General features: G+C 49.8%; 1 protein-coding gene across 1 annotated transcript in view; it reads left to right on the top strand.

Annotated features, from left to right (window-relative positions):
- The first annotated feature begins 10,270 nt into the window (after positions 1-10,270).
- Positions 10,271-15,117, top strand: part of STOX2 (storkhead box 2) — a 132,073-nt gene continuing 127,226 nt past the window's right edge. Inside the window, exon 1 of the mRNA XM_032186425.1 lies at positions 10,271-10,673. Within this exon, the coding sequence (XP_032042316.1) occupies positions 10,271-10,673 (403 nt within the window). The remainder of the gene's footprint in view (positions 10,674-15,117) is intronic.

The following is a 15,117-nucleotide window of genomic DNA, read 5'->3' as shown; positions in this document are numbered from 1 at the left end:
TTGGTCATATATCTGGAAGTTCCTCAGGTGAGGAGTAAGGAGCCTTCCTCACCTTTTGCTGCAGAGGGCTTTGTCTTGTAGTCAGTGAAAATTCACTAAATGCAAGATCACACTGCAGGATGTGAAATAGGTAGACTTGAGCATGATAAGCTGGATGAGAAGAATGGGCTAGATTGTTTGCCCTTTTTCTTTGCAAGCCTTAAGGAAGCATACTGTCCTGAAGCAGGTTTAATTTTGGAAGAGAGGAGAAAAGATCCGCAAACACAAATGGGGATGGATCAGGATATAGGAAAGCAGAACAGTTTTCCAGTGTTGCAGTTTCTTCTTATTTCCAAAGAGATAGCAAGTGTCGGATAATTAAAACCAGACATTCATGTATTTAAATACAATTTTAAAATGCCCAAAGGATTTGTTCAAGACAGTATGAATTCCCTCACCTGAACAGAATGTAAATGTTATTCTAATTTTTTTAAAGAAAATTATGTCAGGTTTCCATGCCAAATCTCCAGATTTGCTAGAGAACATGATACTGTGTGAAGGCGATCAAGTTTATATAGCAATGCTCATAGGATGTGTTGTATCAATGCAAAACTATGTTAACTATGCGAGCTGCTTACCATAGTCTGAACTTGCCAGTGGGATGAGGAAATATGGGAGTCAAAAAATTTCTCCCTAGAAAGTAAGTGAAAACACGTAGCTGGCATTCTTTTTCCCGCGTTTAGGAGTTGCTGAAAAGTATCTGATTCCATCGGGACGTTCAAACCTGACCTTCGAGCTGAGATTTCAATTATTCTTTCCAGAAGTTCAGCTGTTCATCACCCAACAGTCTTCCTGCTCCAGAGCATGCACATGCTTTCTGTCTGTAAACCATTTTGCACGTAAATGTTTGGCATTTCTATGTTATCTGCACTCTTTAGCAATTACTGTGTGATTTTCAAACATCTTAAAGTAGCTAAAGGAAAAACTTGAGCTTATTTTACAAGAATATTTGTTCTTCCCTATGCGAATAAAATTTTGGCCACCTCCTTTTTAAATTATGCATTTCCCAAACTATTTTAATAAGTTATTGTATGTAATGCATTGAATCCAGATGCTTCTCTTTATGCAGCTCATATTTGTGTGTGTGTGTACACACACCTATGTACATCAGCGAAATAAATACCCAAATGAGGATTGACACACACACACACAGTATTTGAATTTCCTGACCTGCACAGAAAATGTGCCATTAATGTGCAGCACTCAATGAACTTAGCTGGATTTCTCTTCACCGTTTAGATTTCGTGATGCCGTCTTAGAAATCTCGCCATCGGTTTCTGAGTTGTCCAAGCAGTGGTAGCTCTATTGCAGTGCGATAAAAGGGGGCTTAAATTCTCTCTGTAGCCTACAGAACTAGGCACGATAAGGGAGGAGAGGAAAGGCAAAGCCCTGCGGTCAGTATGCAGTGCAGGGATGCTCCTGAAGCATAAAGCACTCTGCTCTGGTGTCCTGGTTGCTCTTGTTTGCTGCTGACAGCCCTACCCCAAGGGCGCAGTGAGGTAAACGTGCTGGCAGCTGCTGCGGGCAGCTCCTTGCGAAGCATCAACCAGAGGGTATTAAAAACGTCTGCTTCACCCCTAAAAGCAAAGTAAAGGCCTGGAGCTGCATGCATGCACGTGTGTACATGCGTGTATATTACATACCTCCTCTGTTCCGTGATCGGTGTCGGGGGATCGCGGAGTGCCTCAGCCTGTCCTGGAAGCCTGTGCGGTACCCAAACCTGATCCGTAACAGGCTGTGAGGGCTGTGCTCCTCGGGGTACTGCACGGGTGACAGGACAAGCAGCTGCAGCGAATATCAAAGCCTGTGTGATCATCACAGGGGGAAGGAAATCGGAAATGTGCTTAATAATACTGTAATGTTCTGTGTGAGTTTGTCTGTGGACCAACATTAGGAAGCCAAAAAGCAACATAAAGGTCTTTTAATGCAGCTTTCAACTACCAGGCTTGTTATAACAGAGAAAATTAATTTATTCTCTCTCTACTACGAAGAATCCTGTTTGCAGGCCCTTTGTCTGGCCTGGAGGTTGCAGGGAGGGCAGAGGGCTGTCATCTTTCAGAGGCCTCTCTCAGGGCCACCGCTCCATGAGGGCAATCACACGAGGAGCGCAGCAATCGCCTCTGTTAGTTGATGACCTTGGAGATGCCGATCGCTCAGAGTGGATTTGGACTTGAGAAGCTTTTACTTCAAACACGCATACCTGAGACCAAAGGGATGCTGGTAAGGATGGCGAATGTGCTCAGTGAAGGAGTTTTTGGCACACCTGGGATTTCACTGCTAGGGGTAAATGGGCCCTGGCTATCAGTGACGAGCTATCCACTGTGGGGAGAGGGCATGGCATCTTCCATGAGGAGATGTATGGCTGTGATCAACCTGCATGTTTGTTACTGTAATGCTAATCACAGCGGTAAGCTTTGGCTTGCGACTGCTGTCCAATTTCTAGGTAAATTAAGCTGATGTTTTATTAATTATCTCTGTGAGGAACTCAACAAGCCATCTGAATGGTGCTGTACGGCTTTGCTGCAAGTAGCTGCCTCCTTTGGCCACAAAGCTTCCTGCAGCCCAGGATCGTGACACGCTGGAGCTCCCCTCCGTGAGCACGCGCTGTGGCTCAGGAACAAGCTATGGGGTGCTCCCCTGGCTCGTCTTCCTGGGGCAGCCACCGGCCACGCTGCAGCTCCTCACATTGCTTTCACTGTTAAATAGGGGACGGATTTTCCCACTTGGGTTCCACAAGGCTTGCTGTGCCCAAGGTAGAGGGACTCTGCCCAACTCCACTTGCAAATTTTCTCCAGTTCTCCCTCAAAAGAAGAAGAAAGGTTTGGCATCCCTCCAAGATTTTGCTTTCATAGGCCTGGGGCTGCCTCAGGGTTGGGATGGATGCTAGAGGGACAGGATTGTGTCTGCCTGTGCCTCTGCTAGACCTCAATGAATGGATCTCAACCAAATCTACCTACAGGACCACAAAGCAGACCCAGGAAGGAATTACACAAGGCAAAATGAGAGTAGAATAAAACGTGTCTTAAATCCAGAACTGAGATCTTAAAAAATCTTCTGGGCAACTTCTAATTCTTGTAATTTAAATTCTTTTAAAGTCAGGGGGTAGATACCTGACTCCAGGAGGAGGTTTCAGGTGTACATCTCTGAGCAAAACGATTAAGCCTCAGAGAAACAGTTTTCTGAGAAGCTCTCGGTTCTATTTGCATTACTGACGCTTGGTAAATACTTAGCTAAAACTTCCTTTTCTTGCTTTTAGAAAGTCTTTTTCTCTGTAGCACCAGCACGCTTGATCTGCGCTCTGGGTTTGTATTTGATGTCGTGCCAACCCGCAGCCCGTGGAGCTGAGGCTTGCCCCGCACACCTCTCCCACTGCGTGCTACTGTATGGGCGTTGCACTGACCCCACAAAATAACTCACAAAATAATTAAATCACGTTTTGGTGACCACATTGGGCTTCAAAATCAGCTCGGTATTTTCCTTGGAAAAGCCAATTAGTGTCACAACATGATTGCACACCCAAAAGCACACAGTGCATGGCAAAAAGCCCTCATACTTACATAAATCTCAAACTGCATTTTTTCTTCTTTCCCATTGTATTTAGTTTCCTGTGTGCTCTGAGCCCGTTATGAGTGATACAGCATGGCCCGACCAGCACAGGGACGAGAGCCAGGGGCAGCCCTGCAGGGATCACCCGCCTGGGCTCTGCCCTGCACCCAAGCGGTCCCCAGCTGGAGCTTGGTGTCCCAAAAAGAGGGGTGACCCAGCCTTCCCACCTCTGCCCTGGCCTCGGTGCCACCTCCTTCCTCCCCTTCTCCTGGTGGGGCAGCAGCCCCTGGCCCTGGGAAGGGGGAGATGTAGGGCTGGAGGACCAACCCCAAAGGCACCTAAACCAGCGCTGGTGGAGTAGCAGCTCTGCCGCCGGCTTCCTTGGGGTTTCCCCCTTTTTTTTTTTAATTTTTTCTTCTGGGAGGAGGTTTCCTCCTTCCTTCCCGTTTCAATAAGCTCACGCCTCCTTCCAGCCCGTGCCAGTATGAACAACCAGAAGCCACACCACCCTTTAAAAGCAACAGTGGATTGGCCTCAAAATGGACCATCAATGTCAAGTACAGGTTTAGCAGTCGATAGTTGTGGTGTCTCTCAATATGCTCCTTCAGCTCCAGGAAGCAGAAGTGTGAAAGCTACCTGTTCATTTCTGTAACTTGCAGGATTTCCAAGAGTAAGGAAAAGGAAAAGTCTAAATATTTTTTTTTCTACTTCTACCACATGCCCTGGCAAAGCTCCTCCTGTATATGCAGTCATGGTAAAAATTACTCATTCTTGTCTCTTCCTTGAAAGAAATTATCTTGTTCTTGGCTGTTATCACACACGTCTCTTCTGCACGAAGATGAAGCAGCAGTGTCTTCATTTTTATAAACAAATAGACAAACACATTTACATTAAAATCAACAGAAATTTCATGTGCAGGAGTCATCTTTGCTGCCCCAGCAAAAAAATATATTTCCTCCTGCATTTCACATTTACCAGTGAAGTAGGCTCAGATTTAGCTGCTGAAATTTGCAAGAGAGCAGGAACTAACCCAGGAGGGCTCAGAAAATCCCTGGTATGGCTTACAGTGCAGAGAATGAGGGGCTCTTGGCAAAGTTTCCATTTAAGCCAGCCCTGTGCATCCTGATGGGGCTGGGCAGGGTGTATGAAGATGTGTCAGGGAGAGGAGAGGGCAGAGCAGAGAAGGGGAGCACAGCAGGGACAAAATAGGAGGCAGAAATTCAGCATCGGGGTGAACATCCACCAGCACACCAAGCCGTATGAAGAGATGGTGTTATAAAGGGTTGTTCGTGCTCTGCTCACCGCTGATAGCCACTGCTCATGGTGCCTGAGATTCGTAAAACAATAAGCTGATAATGGCTATTGTCCCAGGAAGAACAAAAGCTGAACTTTCTGGTTTAGCCTGGTGCTGGGTCCATGGATAATCTTCAAAGAGAAGCTACAAAATTTAAAAGGCATTAAGCTCTGGGAAGCTTGAAATCTGGCACACCTGGTTTACAAAGATTTTCTTTTTTATTTTTTTCTTTTCTTTTCACCCTGGATGCTGCTGTGTGTTCATTTTTCTGTCTGAGTGCCAAAGGCGATTTTCTCTGTCGAGTGCAGACTCTTGACCTTGGAGCGGGATGACAAGGGAGTTATCCCAGGGTGTGCCTATGCCTGTCAGGCGATACGAGGCACCAAATAGAGCTGTCTGTCTTCTTTAGCTAAAATGGTTTCACAAATACTTCATAAACAGCCGTCTCCACAGAGAGGAGAGCTGTCTGCATTATCTCGGCGCGTTCAGCATTGAGATTGATGACAAGTAGGGTCACCGGTTAAACTGTCTGATCCTGACAAGCCGAGGCGAAGGGAGGAGGCAAGATGGCTGCCAACAAGGCCCATGAGAGATGGCAGGCCCCAGAGCTGGCCCTCCGGAGACCTGCGGGTCTTTGCATGGCCCTCAGAGCAAACCCTGCCTTTTGCAGACTGCAGCGGGAGCAGTGAATGGAGACCCAACCGGTCATGATGATCCCTTGGGGACTTCATTGTGCAGGTGGCAGTGACCCCACCAACTTTATGATGGCACAGGGGACATCACGAGGCTTGTGCCAGGAGCACCTCAAAAACATTTGGGAATTTGCTTGTGGAGGTGTGGAGTAGGACTCAGTGTTTGCCTGAGGTCTTCTCTTCCAGCCAGCCTGACTTGGGAGCCACAGTCAGTGATGTGAGAGCCATCGGGTGCCAGCGCCACGCCTCTGCTTGGCTGGGTCAGGGATCAGAAGAGCCCACCTGCTGCGGGCCACAGGCTGCGCAAGGAAATAGGGAAATGGGCAGAGAAATGGATTTTATTGCACTTTCTTCCAGAGCACTCATGAAAATTAATGGCTGTTTCATTCACAATTTCTTTGTATTACTGGTAGGGGAATCATAAAAAAACAAAAAACAAACAAAAAAAAAAAAAAAAAAAAAAAAAAAAAACACCACCACAGTTCTTTCAGTATATCAGCGCATGAGCTGCCTGAAGGCATTTTTATTTTTTTATTTTTTATTTTTTTTGCAAAGCGACAAGCGGATATTTTAGGCAAACTGGTGTGCCATTTTCATAATTAAAATTGCATGTTACCTGCAAGTATGAGTCCTTTATGATGGCGATATTGCTGAGCTGCATAGTTTGAAGCAGTAATCCTACCTCTGTCAAATACGTTGCCTAAGCCTCACCCTCGAGCCTGGCTGTAATCTGGTCAAAAGCCACCATCAGAATGGCCCCAAATAGCCAGCAAGTAAAAGGCAATTAAAGTCGGAAGGCACATGCAAGTTTCTCTCCTGTAGATAACTACATTTAGAGGGTTAAGACATAATGCCCTTCTGCTCTCATCAATTCCCTAGCCTTGCCAGCCAGTAGTTTCATATGCTTTCCTGACCGCATCCAGCCTCACTTCCCCAGTATGCATTGGGTTCTGTTAAGCAGACTGTAGCTAAGTGGACCCCACCTGCTCCCCTACCCAGATGGCAGCCACCTCATTGCCAAAACTCAATCACCAAGGATTTTCCTGAGGAGGAAGATGGGCACAGCTGCTACAGCCAGGAATCTCCGCTCCTTTCCCTGCTTGTGTCCCACGGCCTGGTTTGCCCTGGCATCCCTGATGCCAGCAGGGCTGAGTCAGGCAGAGGTGCAGGGCTTAAAAAGCCAGCAGTCAGCTGTTTCCTGGCTGCTGTTTAGGCTGGGGCTGGCCCATCACTCCTCGCAAGGAGGCTCCCACAGATTTCACTGGGTAAGTGCCTGAGTAAGGGCTTCTGTGCAGGGCTTTTCAGGAAGGGTGGCAGAATAGGGCTCAGGGCACAAACGCTTGGCTCCTGGCAGAGCAGGGACCATCAAATAGCAACTCCTGTGGTGACTTTTAAGTGCAGGTCTCAAGGAACTTCACAAATGCAAGTAGTATTACTGTCCCCATGTCACAAAACAGGTTACCAAAACCAAAGGGTAAAGCTAAACAAAGTGCTGCCTTGTGGACTCTTGGTTGCAAACCAGTTTTCATATGATGTGAACTAAGTGAATGTGGATCTATATTTACCTACAAAGGCTGTCACGAGTTTGGGAAAAGCTTTAAGAAACACCTAACAGAAGTCCTCTTCCATGATCTTCCTTTTCTTAGGCAGAAGTTGCCATCAGTGCTCACATCTCCACTGTTTTAGGGCATTCACTTGAAAAAAACACCGTGCTCCTGCCTTTTCTCAGAGCATGACAAAAAGAGTACCAGGCCTTCATGTTGTGGGCACATCTCCTCCTGGCCCTTCTCTTCTCCAAAAGTCCACTGCTTCAAAGCCAGCAGCCTGAGCCAGCTTACCTTGACTCCACGTGTGCTTCAGGGCCATGCTGGCTGCCCACGTGTAGCTCTCCGCTGAGGCAAGAGGAGAAGACAACTCTGAATTGCCCCAAATCATCACACATATCCCTTGCTAACACACTTTGCATGCTGCAAAACTGCAAACAAGTGAAAGATGCACAACCACTGTTAAAATATACATATTTTACCTCAGCATTTCTTTTCCATTCTGTGGCCCTGCTGATTTCTAGGGGAATACTATTTTCCCTGAGGTTGGTTTGTCTTTCTGCCCTTTAACACCATAAATAGTGCTGTTTGCTGGGGACCTCCTGCCACTGCAGATAAATTTCAAAGAGACCAGTCTAGGTCTTCAGAGGTTTCTCACCAGCAGCAAGGTAAACTTCTACTTTTCCAAACACTTCAGGGGTACTTAGAAGTGCCACTTCACCCATTTTCAGCACTCAACTATAAAAACATTGTAGGCTGTCTTTTTGCCTGTATCCCTACTGGGAAATACCAGGTCAGCTTTCATTGCTTGCTTGGAAGGAAGAAATCCCTAGAATTGAGAGTGCCAGGAAAGGAAGGAGATGCTCTTCTACCCAAAACAGGAAGCTACAAAATGTACATAAACCAAAGTTAAACCGACCCCCACCAAAATTCTGAGGAAAAAAATATTGAATTGGTAATGAGAGGTGAAAGAAGGGGGAATGGGGAATAAGGAATGATGAAGTTCACTCAGTATATACTTGTGGGACCAGCTCCAGCATCGTCCCACCTGTCCTGGCTGCTGCTCTTGCTTTCGGGCGCTGTGGACCAGCAGAGCGGGTGCCACCAGCACCCACAAAATGCCAGCATCCTCCCGATATCACTTCAGGGCATGATGAGCCCAGGTGTTTATCACCTAGGATAACTGGGCGATGTGCAGGGAAAGGTGGTGTGCCCCATGGAGAGAACAGTTCTGCAAACAAGGTGAGAGAAGAGGTGATGAAAGCAGGGTGGGAGTGGGCCAGCAGGCTGAGGAGTAGCCTTTAGGGGAGAACCAGCCAGGGGCAGGGAAGATGTTGACAGTGGGCAAAGTGTTGCTACAAGTGCAAGGGAAACAACTGTGTGGCATATTTCACCACACTGGTTGTTTCAGAAAGCAGTGGTGGTGGAAGAAGAAACTCAGGTAATGGAGAGAGCAAGGCCAATGTGGTGGCCGAGGTGCTGTGCATGCGCTGCTGCCAGAGAGGAGAGGAGGGTGGTGGATGTGGCTGGCACTTGGGCCTCGGGGGCGTAGACAAAATGGCGGCCCTGACGTTAACGCTCAGTGCCTATCAGGAGCAGAAACCTAAAAGAAGCCCAGAGGTGTAATTTGGCTCCTTTGTTCTTACAGGTAGGAATAAGGAAACAGAAGAGCCCAACCAAGCCCTGAAGTTACCTATTGACTCTGATCAGCGGCTGAGATGTCAGCATGAAGTGCTCCGCACAAAGGCGACACAAAGGTAAGCCCTGCCCAGCAGAGCTGAAATGGAAGCGTGATGGGAGAGATAAAAGGCTGGCATAATGGGAGAGGAGGAAGGCACCAGGTAATAACAACACTAGCATGACAGGATCATGACAGTAGTTTCAACACACTAAGACTAGTTATTTTAACAGGCAATCAATGGCTCAGATGAATGCTGTGAAGCAGCCTGGAGGACAATAAGGATGCTGGGGGGTTCTTTTTCAACACTTAGGGCTGAATGAGCACCTGAAAGTGCTCCTGGGACATGCTGACAGCAGCACAACCAGAACTGGTGGGTGCTGAGGCGAGGGGGTCCCAAGGCCTTGCTGTGCTGGCTGCTTAAGCAGGGGCTGCAGAATTGTGAGCTGTTACGCTCTGCTCCTGACTCTGACGGACCTGCTGTGGTTCTGGGCAATTTATTTGACCTCTCATTTCCCCTTTGGTAACGATGGGTTCACACAGCTTGTCTCCTTGTAAAACTCCTTGGGATGCTGGTAAATTTGGCCTTACAAATTTACAAATTTTCTAGACAGCACTGGCCAGAGAACAAAAAGCAAGGAGTGGGAATATCAGAGGAGCCTGGGCTGGTAGGCAGTGCCCCGGGGAAGGCAATGAATGCGAACAGACAGAGTGCCACAGGATCTGAATGAGGTCAGAACCGAGTGGGGGATAGCTCGAGGGGGCAAAAAGTGCTAAGGGATGTTGCTGTGAGTGAATTTGGGAAAAACAGGTAAAATACCACAGTTTATGCAGAGCGTGGTGGTTGCAGCCTCCTCAACTGGCTGCTGCCCCCTCTCTCCTCGCGTCCCCCTTTCCTCTGCCTTCCCTTTCGCCCCTTCTGCCCCCTCCTCTAAAACATGAGGTTTTGCTGTGGTCTTGGGTGTTTCAGATGGTGCGGTGAGCTTCTTAAAACTGCTTTCTGAGAACTTTGGACTTTGTACTTTCCCCATCACTACCGGATTTCAGTACCCCCGAGACACCAACGGGTTGTTACGGGTGATGAGGGCGGTGATGGATGGGCTCGGCAGGGCTGGTGGGGTCCGGATGGAGCTCAAAGACCACGCAGAGGAGACTCGCTGGGATCCATCCCCAACCCATCGGGCACCACCCGGGGCTGAGCAGCGGGGCTGGCTGCGCTTTTTGGCGGACCCCTTCGGCGCCGGGACAGGGCAGCACCCCTTGAGGGATGGGAGGGACGCGCCGCGCTGCTTCTGGCCGGGAGGAGGCAGGATAACGCTGGCAGGGGCGGAGCGGCCGAGCCGAGCCGAGCCGTGCCGGAGGTGTGCCGAGGGCGGAGCGGCTGTGCCGAGCCGTGCCGAGCCGTGCCGAGCCGTGCCAGGGCTGCGATAGGGGCAGCCCGGTGCGGTGCCCGGTGCGGAGGGCATGCCCCAGGGCCATGCCGCGCAGGGCCGAGCGGTGCCTGCAGATCGCCCCGCACTCCCTGGCCATCGTCCTGGGCGCCGGGGGGCGGCCGGGGGGCGGCGGAGAGGGGCCGGGAGCGGCTCCGGGAGCGGGACCGGGTCCGGGAGCGGCTCCGGGTCCGGGTGCTGGGGGAGCATCGTCGGAGCTGGGTCGCCACCGCATCGGCTACGAGATCTTCGCGGACTTCAAGCGGGAGAACATGCAGCACTTCTGGGACCGGCGGGCCACGGCGGCGGTGGCCGAGACCTTCTTCCTGGGCTGGATCGACGAGCAGGTGCTGCTGGTGCAGGGCAAGGAGGAGCACCTCGAGGTGCTGCGCCAGGGCTGGGCGCGCCGGTCCCTCAAGCCCCCCAGCGGCTTCCACATCAAGTGCCTGGGTGGGTGCCACCGCGACGGGACGGGGCGGGAGGGGACAGCAGGGGACAGCAGGGGACAGCAGGCGGCCCCAGGACACGGCCCGGCCACCCCCGGGATGCTGGCAGGTTGTGGGGCATCTTGTGGGGTGCTGGTGCCAGCCCTCGTCCCTCGGTCCCCAGCAGGAGTCTTGCGTGTTTCGGGGCAAGCTGTGTCTCGGCAGAAGTGTGGGATGCTGGGGGGGCTCGGTCTTGTGTCCGGGTGTCGCTGTGGGGTGGTTGGAAGCACGAGAGGATGGAGGGGTGGAAACCTGGGGAGGTGTAAGGCAGGTGGCTTTCGGAGCGGTGAATGGAGAAGTCGGTCATGCCACGGTAGGTTGAAGGTTTGAGTTATGGTGCTGTGCCCCAAGGGGAGTCCTTCACAATCCTACATGCCTGTGGTATATATAGCCTGGGAAGTGGCACAGCTCTCCCTGAAACTCCTTCGGGGAAAAATTTAAATCCCAGCATGGACAGCAGAAATGTTTGCAGCACTGAGAGTGGAACCTGCATATTCCGTGCTTCTCGGTTTCATTTTTTAATCTTGGCTTTGAGTATTTTTAGCTGTCACTGGCCTTCTGGAGTGGGCAGCACAGAGGGACACGCACAGTGGTGTCCCTCGCACAGCTCCCAGCCACCACCTCGCTGCCACCTGCTGCCTTCCCCTTGGATCTGCTCAAACACGACCATTTGTCCTGTGCTGAGGGGGAAGCTCGAGACAAGCTGCCCACTTAAAAATGAGTGGATAGACCCTTTTTGCTCATTATACAGAAATTCCCTATGAACCTTGGCAACCAAACAGCACTGGAGAATGGGTGGCAGATCCACCACGGGGATACAAAAGTTTTTCTGCGTTCCACCGGTGTGTATAAGAGCATGAAAACTGCATGGCAGGTAGCGGGCTTACGTTGTGCCTGGGGTTTGGACAGGGCTGCCGTTTGCAGCCAGCAAGCCAGGGGGGAGAGCCTGCACGTGCTTCCCACCAAGGGCTGCTAGATGCTCGTGCCTTCGTTTGGGGAACAACAGAGTGTGGTGGTAGGCATGGGGACAAGGCTGTGGGAAAGGCTGGCTGCTGGGGTACCTCCCTGGGCCTTCTGGCTGCGGAGGAGCTCCAGAATGGGCAGTGTTACCTGGCCGTGTGCAGGGGTCGGTGTTTGATCCTGGGGGTGTTGTGGGCCCTGCCCAAGGGGTGACATTCCTCAGCCCGTGGCGCAAGAGGGGCCATGGAGTGCCGGGCTCAGACCTTGGCATTGCTGGTGGCAGAAAGGAATGTAAACAGCTCTCTGCAGCCCGCTTTAAAGTACGGAAGCACAGCTTTTGCTAGGGGTTTGTGTTAATAAGTAAGCTGCCTTGTGTGTAAATAATGTGCTTTCCTGGCGGGTTATCTTCAGTGTGAATTTGCAGGAGGCTTGAACCCAAAGCTTTCATTTGACTTTAAAAATAGAAAGTGCCTTTCAGTCTTTGATTAAAGCTATGGAAGAAGAGCAGGGACCTGCTTCTTGCACCAGAGTCTTGCCTGTAGTGCAGTGTCCTCAGCTGCACTAAAGGAGATGGGAACAACTGATCTATGCTTTCTTTCACTGCCTTTTTTCCACGGCCAGACTGATCATGCCGGTCGTCTGTCTAAGCAGATTCAACATGCACTTACTGCAAAGAGACCGGGGGAGTTTCTCAGTTAAAGAGGAGGCAAAGTAACGGGCCTGGCCTGTGGGCATGAGCAGCTGCTTAAACCCGTGTATTTGTGTTTTCAGCTCAATTAGGTGTAAGTGACTGTGCCTTACTTAAGAGGCACTTACTTAGTGCTTGGCGTGTAACGTGAAAATGCACTTCTGGGGCGCTGTCCTCCAGCCGAAGGGCTGCATCAGAGCAGCTTGCTTGGCCTCCGTTTTTGCCATGATCGGAGTTGCTCGCGTGTTAGGAAACGGGTGAGTGTGTCTGGGCTTTGAGCTGGCTGAGGGGGACACGTTGGGAAGCCCACGTGGACTTTGAGCAAACAAAGCCACAAAGCCAGCGTGTGCTAAGCTTGCTGATTTGGAGGGTCGAGGAACCCGCCTGTAAATCCCGTAGGTCCCGTGATGAAACTCGGCGTCTTTGCTAAGAGTGACTTGAAGCTTTCTTGTAACTTTGCAAGGCTTTTGTAACTTAAGTCTTTAATGAGCGTTATTATTTTAATAGGATCTCTTTGACACACCTTCCATTTGCTCCCACTAGTGTTTGTCATCCTGGAAGCTGATTCCCCCCCCCCCCGTTTTCAGCTCTTCGGTGCCTCCCCAAGCAAGGCACTGCTGGTGTAGCAGGCTTGAGGGTGCTCCACCTCATTTCCCTGTCTCCATCGCCTTTTGTGTTCGCAGATGGGACTTCCTGCTGTATTTCTTGCACTTGAGCTCTGCGTCTTGGACAATGGGCGTCTTTGAGAGGTTTTCACACGCTCTGTGGAAGGGCCATGCCCTTTTGCAAGGGCTGCTCTAGCAGTGAGTGAGCTCCACTGAAGTGACCAAACCTTGCAGTATTCCCGCGGTCATGCCCAGAGCAATTTCTGCAATTACAAGCTGAGGTTTCAATCGGCGTTTTCAAGAAATGTATGGGCAATAATTAAACTAACTAGCATGAGTTATAATTCAGCGAGGTCGGTGGGGCTGGGCTGCTGCCCATTGTTTGTGCTCAGCCAGGCGCAGGGGGGGACGAGGATTTTTTGCCACGCTGGGAGCTGGAGCTAAGTGTTCCCTTTCTTCCCTCTCCCTGCCCCGTTCCCTCTTGGCACCAAAAATTAAATTAACACTCCACCAATTTAGGTGCACTAATTTTCACAGAGTTTTCCCCAGTCATTAGTGGATGATTATGGTGCTACGTACCCTATTGGATATTAAATGTTATTCATTTATAGCCAGTCATAAAACATGAAGTGTCTATTTTTCCCCTCCCAATTATCTCCTTTAAATGAAGAAAATTTCTTTTCAGCAAGGGAGTTTTAGGTTTCATAGTAATAAAACCTCTGAGGAGGAGCTGACCGCACACTCATCTACACCTTTTGTATGCCTCATAGTATTGCCATGGGAACTTGAGGGGATTCAAACTACACATTTTTTTCTTCTCTCCCACCCCAACTTAGAGCTGCTTTTATTTCTGTGAGGTGGCTACTGCAACCTAAAACAAAAGGTAGATTTGGGTATATTTAAACTAGTAGCTTGACTGAGGTGCTTATGAGTTTGCTCCCAAGTTTGAGCAAAGAGCTCAGAAGTGTTGGGTTGGGCCTTCAATGCACTTTGCTGGAGCAGCTTTTAGAGGCTGGGAAGAGGGGGGTAAGAGCTAAGTGAGCACGGACTGCATAAAACGTGCCTGATTTCTGTGTCTGGGGTTTGTGCTCACGTTTTGGTCGTGAAACCTTGGAGCTGGAAATGCTTTTTGCTCTTTAACGGAAGCTGCAGAAGGTCTTGCAAGACTCAGGCAGGTTACTGCCTTTATCTAAAATGCACGGTGAAAATGAGAAACACGCAGGAAGGAAAGATACGACTTCGTTTAATTTCTTTTTCTCCCCCCCCTTCCCACTCCTCATGAAGAAGCAAAGTCAAACACACTGATGCATTGTATTCATTGTGCAACTCAAGTCAAGGATTTATAAGTTAATGGACAGCTCGCGCTGTCTCTCTGCCTTCTCCACCTCCTTTCCCCCACAAAGAGTGCCATTGTGTGGAGGAGAGCCCTTGGTGGTGGCTGTGACTTTAGCAGCAAACTCTATTTGAGTGGGCTCTTGGGCTGCCTTCGTTGTGCGCCGAATGAGCCCCATCTTCCTCTTCACCTGACCCTTTTTTTTTTTTTTTTTAAAGAGGAAAACAAGCTTTTTTTTTCTCCTTTTTATTAATTTTCAACTTCCAGTGCAGGAACTCGGCAGGAAGGAGGCGAGTACTTTCTCCTAACCTGTCAAAGGCAGGCTGAAGCCTTCAGCAAGCTCTGACTGCAAGTCTTGCCGGTGATTTCCTTTTGTGTCACGGTTAGGTCCTCTTTGCAATTTGCTTGTGGAGGCATATTGCCCAATTTTATATTTATCAGATTGTAAGGATTGTAGTGGGCTGAGTTTGGACCTTGTACGCATGTTGCCATAGTTTAAAATCTGGCTTTGAATGGGTTGGTTTGGATTCATGAAGTATGCTTTCAGTGCAGAGATGTTACAGGAAGAGTCAGCTGTGTATGAAAACATGCTGAAGACTGGTGATTTTTTCATTCAGCGATTTTGTGAAGTGGAAGGCCGGGACGTGGGCCCTGTCTCCAAGCTGTTCTCGTGCTGTTGCCTTGGGCCACTCATCCAGATCATGAACCTGTCCTCCTGGCCAGCAGCGTTGCAGCTTGTCCCCGAGGTAGGGCATGCCAAGAGCTTTACCACATTGGTGTTTGCATTCGAGACGTCTAGTTAGGGAGAGTAACAGGAAAGTTG

This window comes from Aythya fuligula, chromosome 4 (genome assembly GCF_009819795.1).
Source record: "Aythya fuligula isolate bAytFul2 chromosome 4, bAytFul2.pri, whole genome shotgun sequence".
Classification (NCBI taxonomy): Eukaryota; Metazoa; Chordata; class Aves; order Anseriformes; family Anatidae; genus Aythya; species Aythya fuligula.
This window is presented reverse-complemented; position numbering and strand designations above follow the sequence as displayed.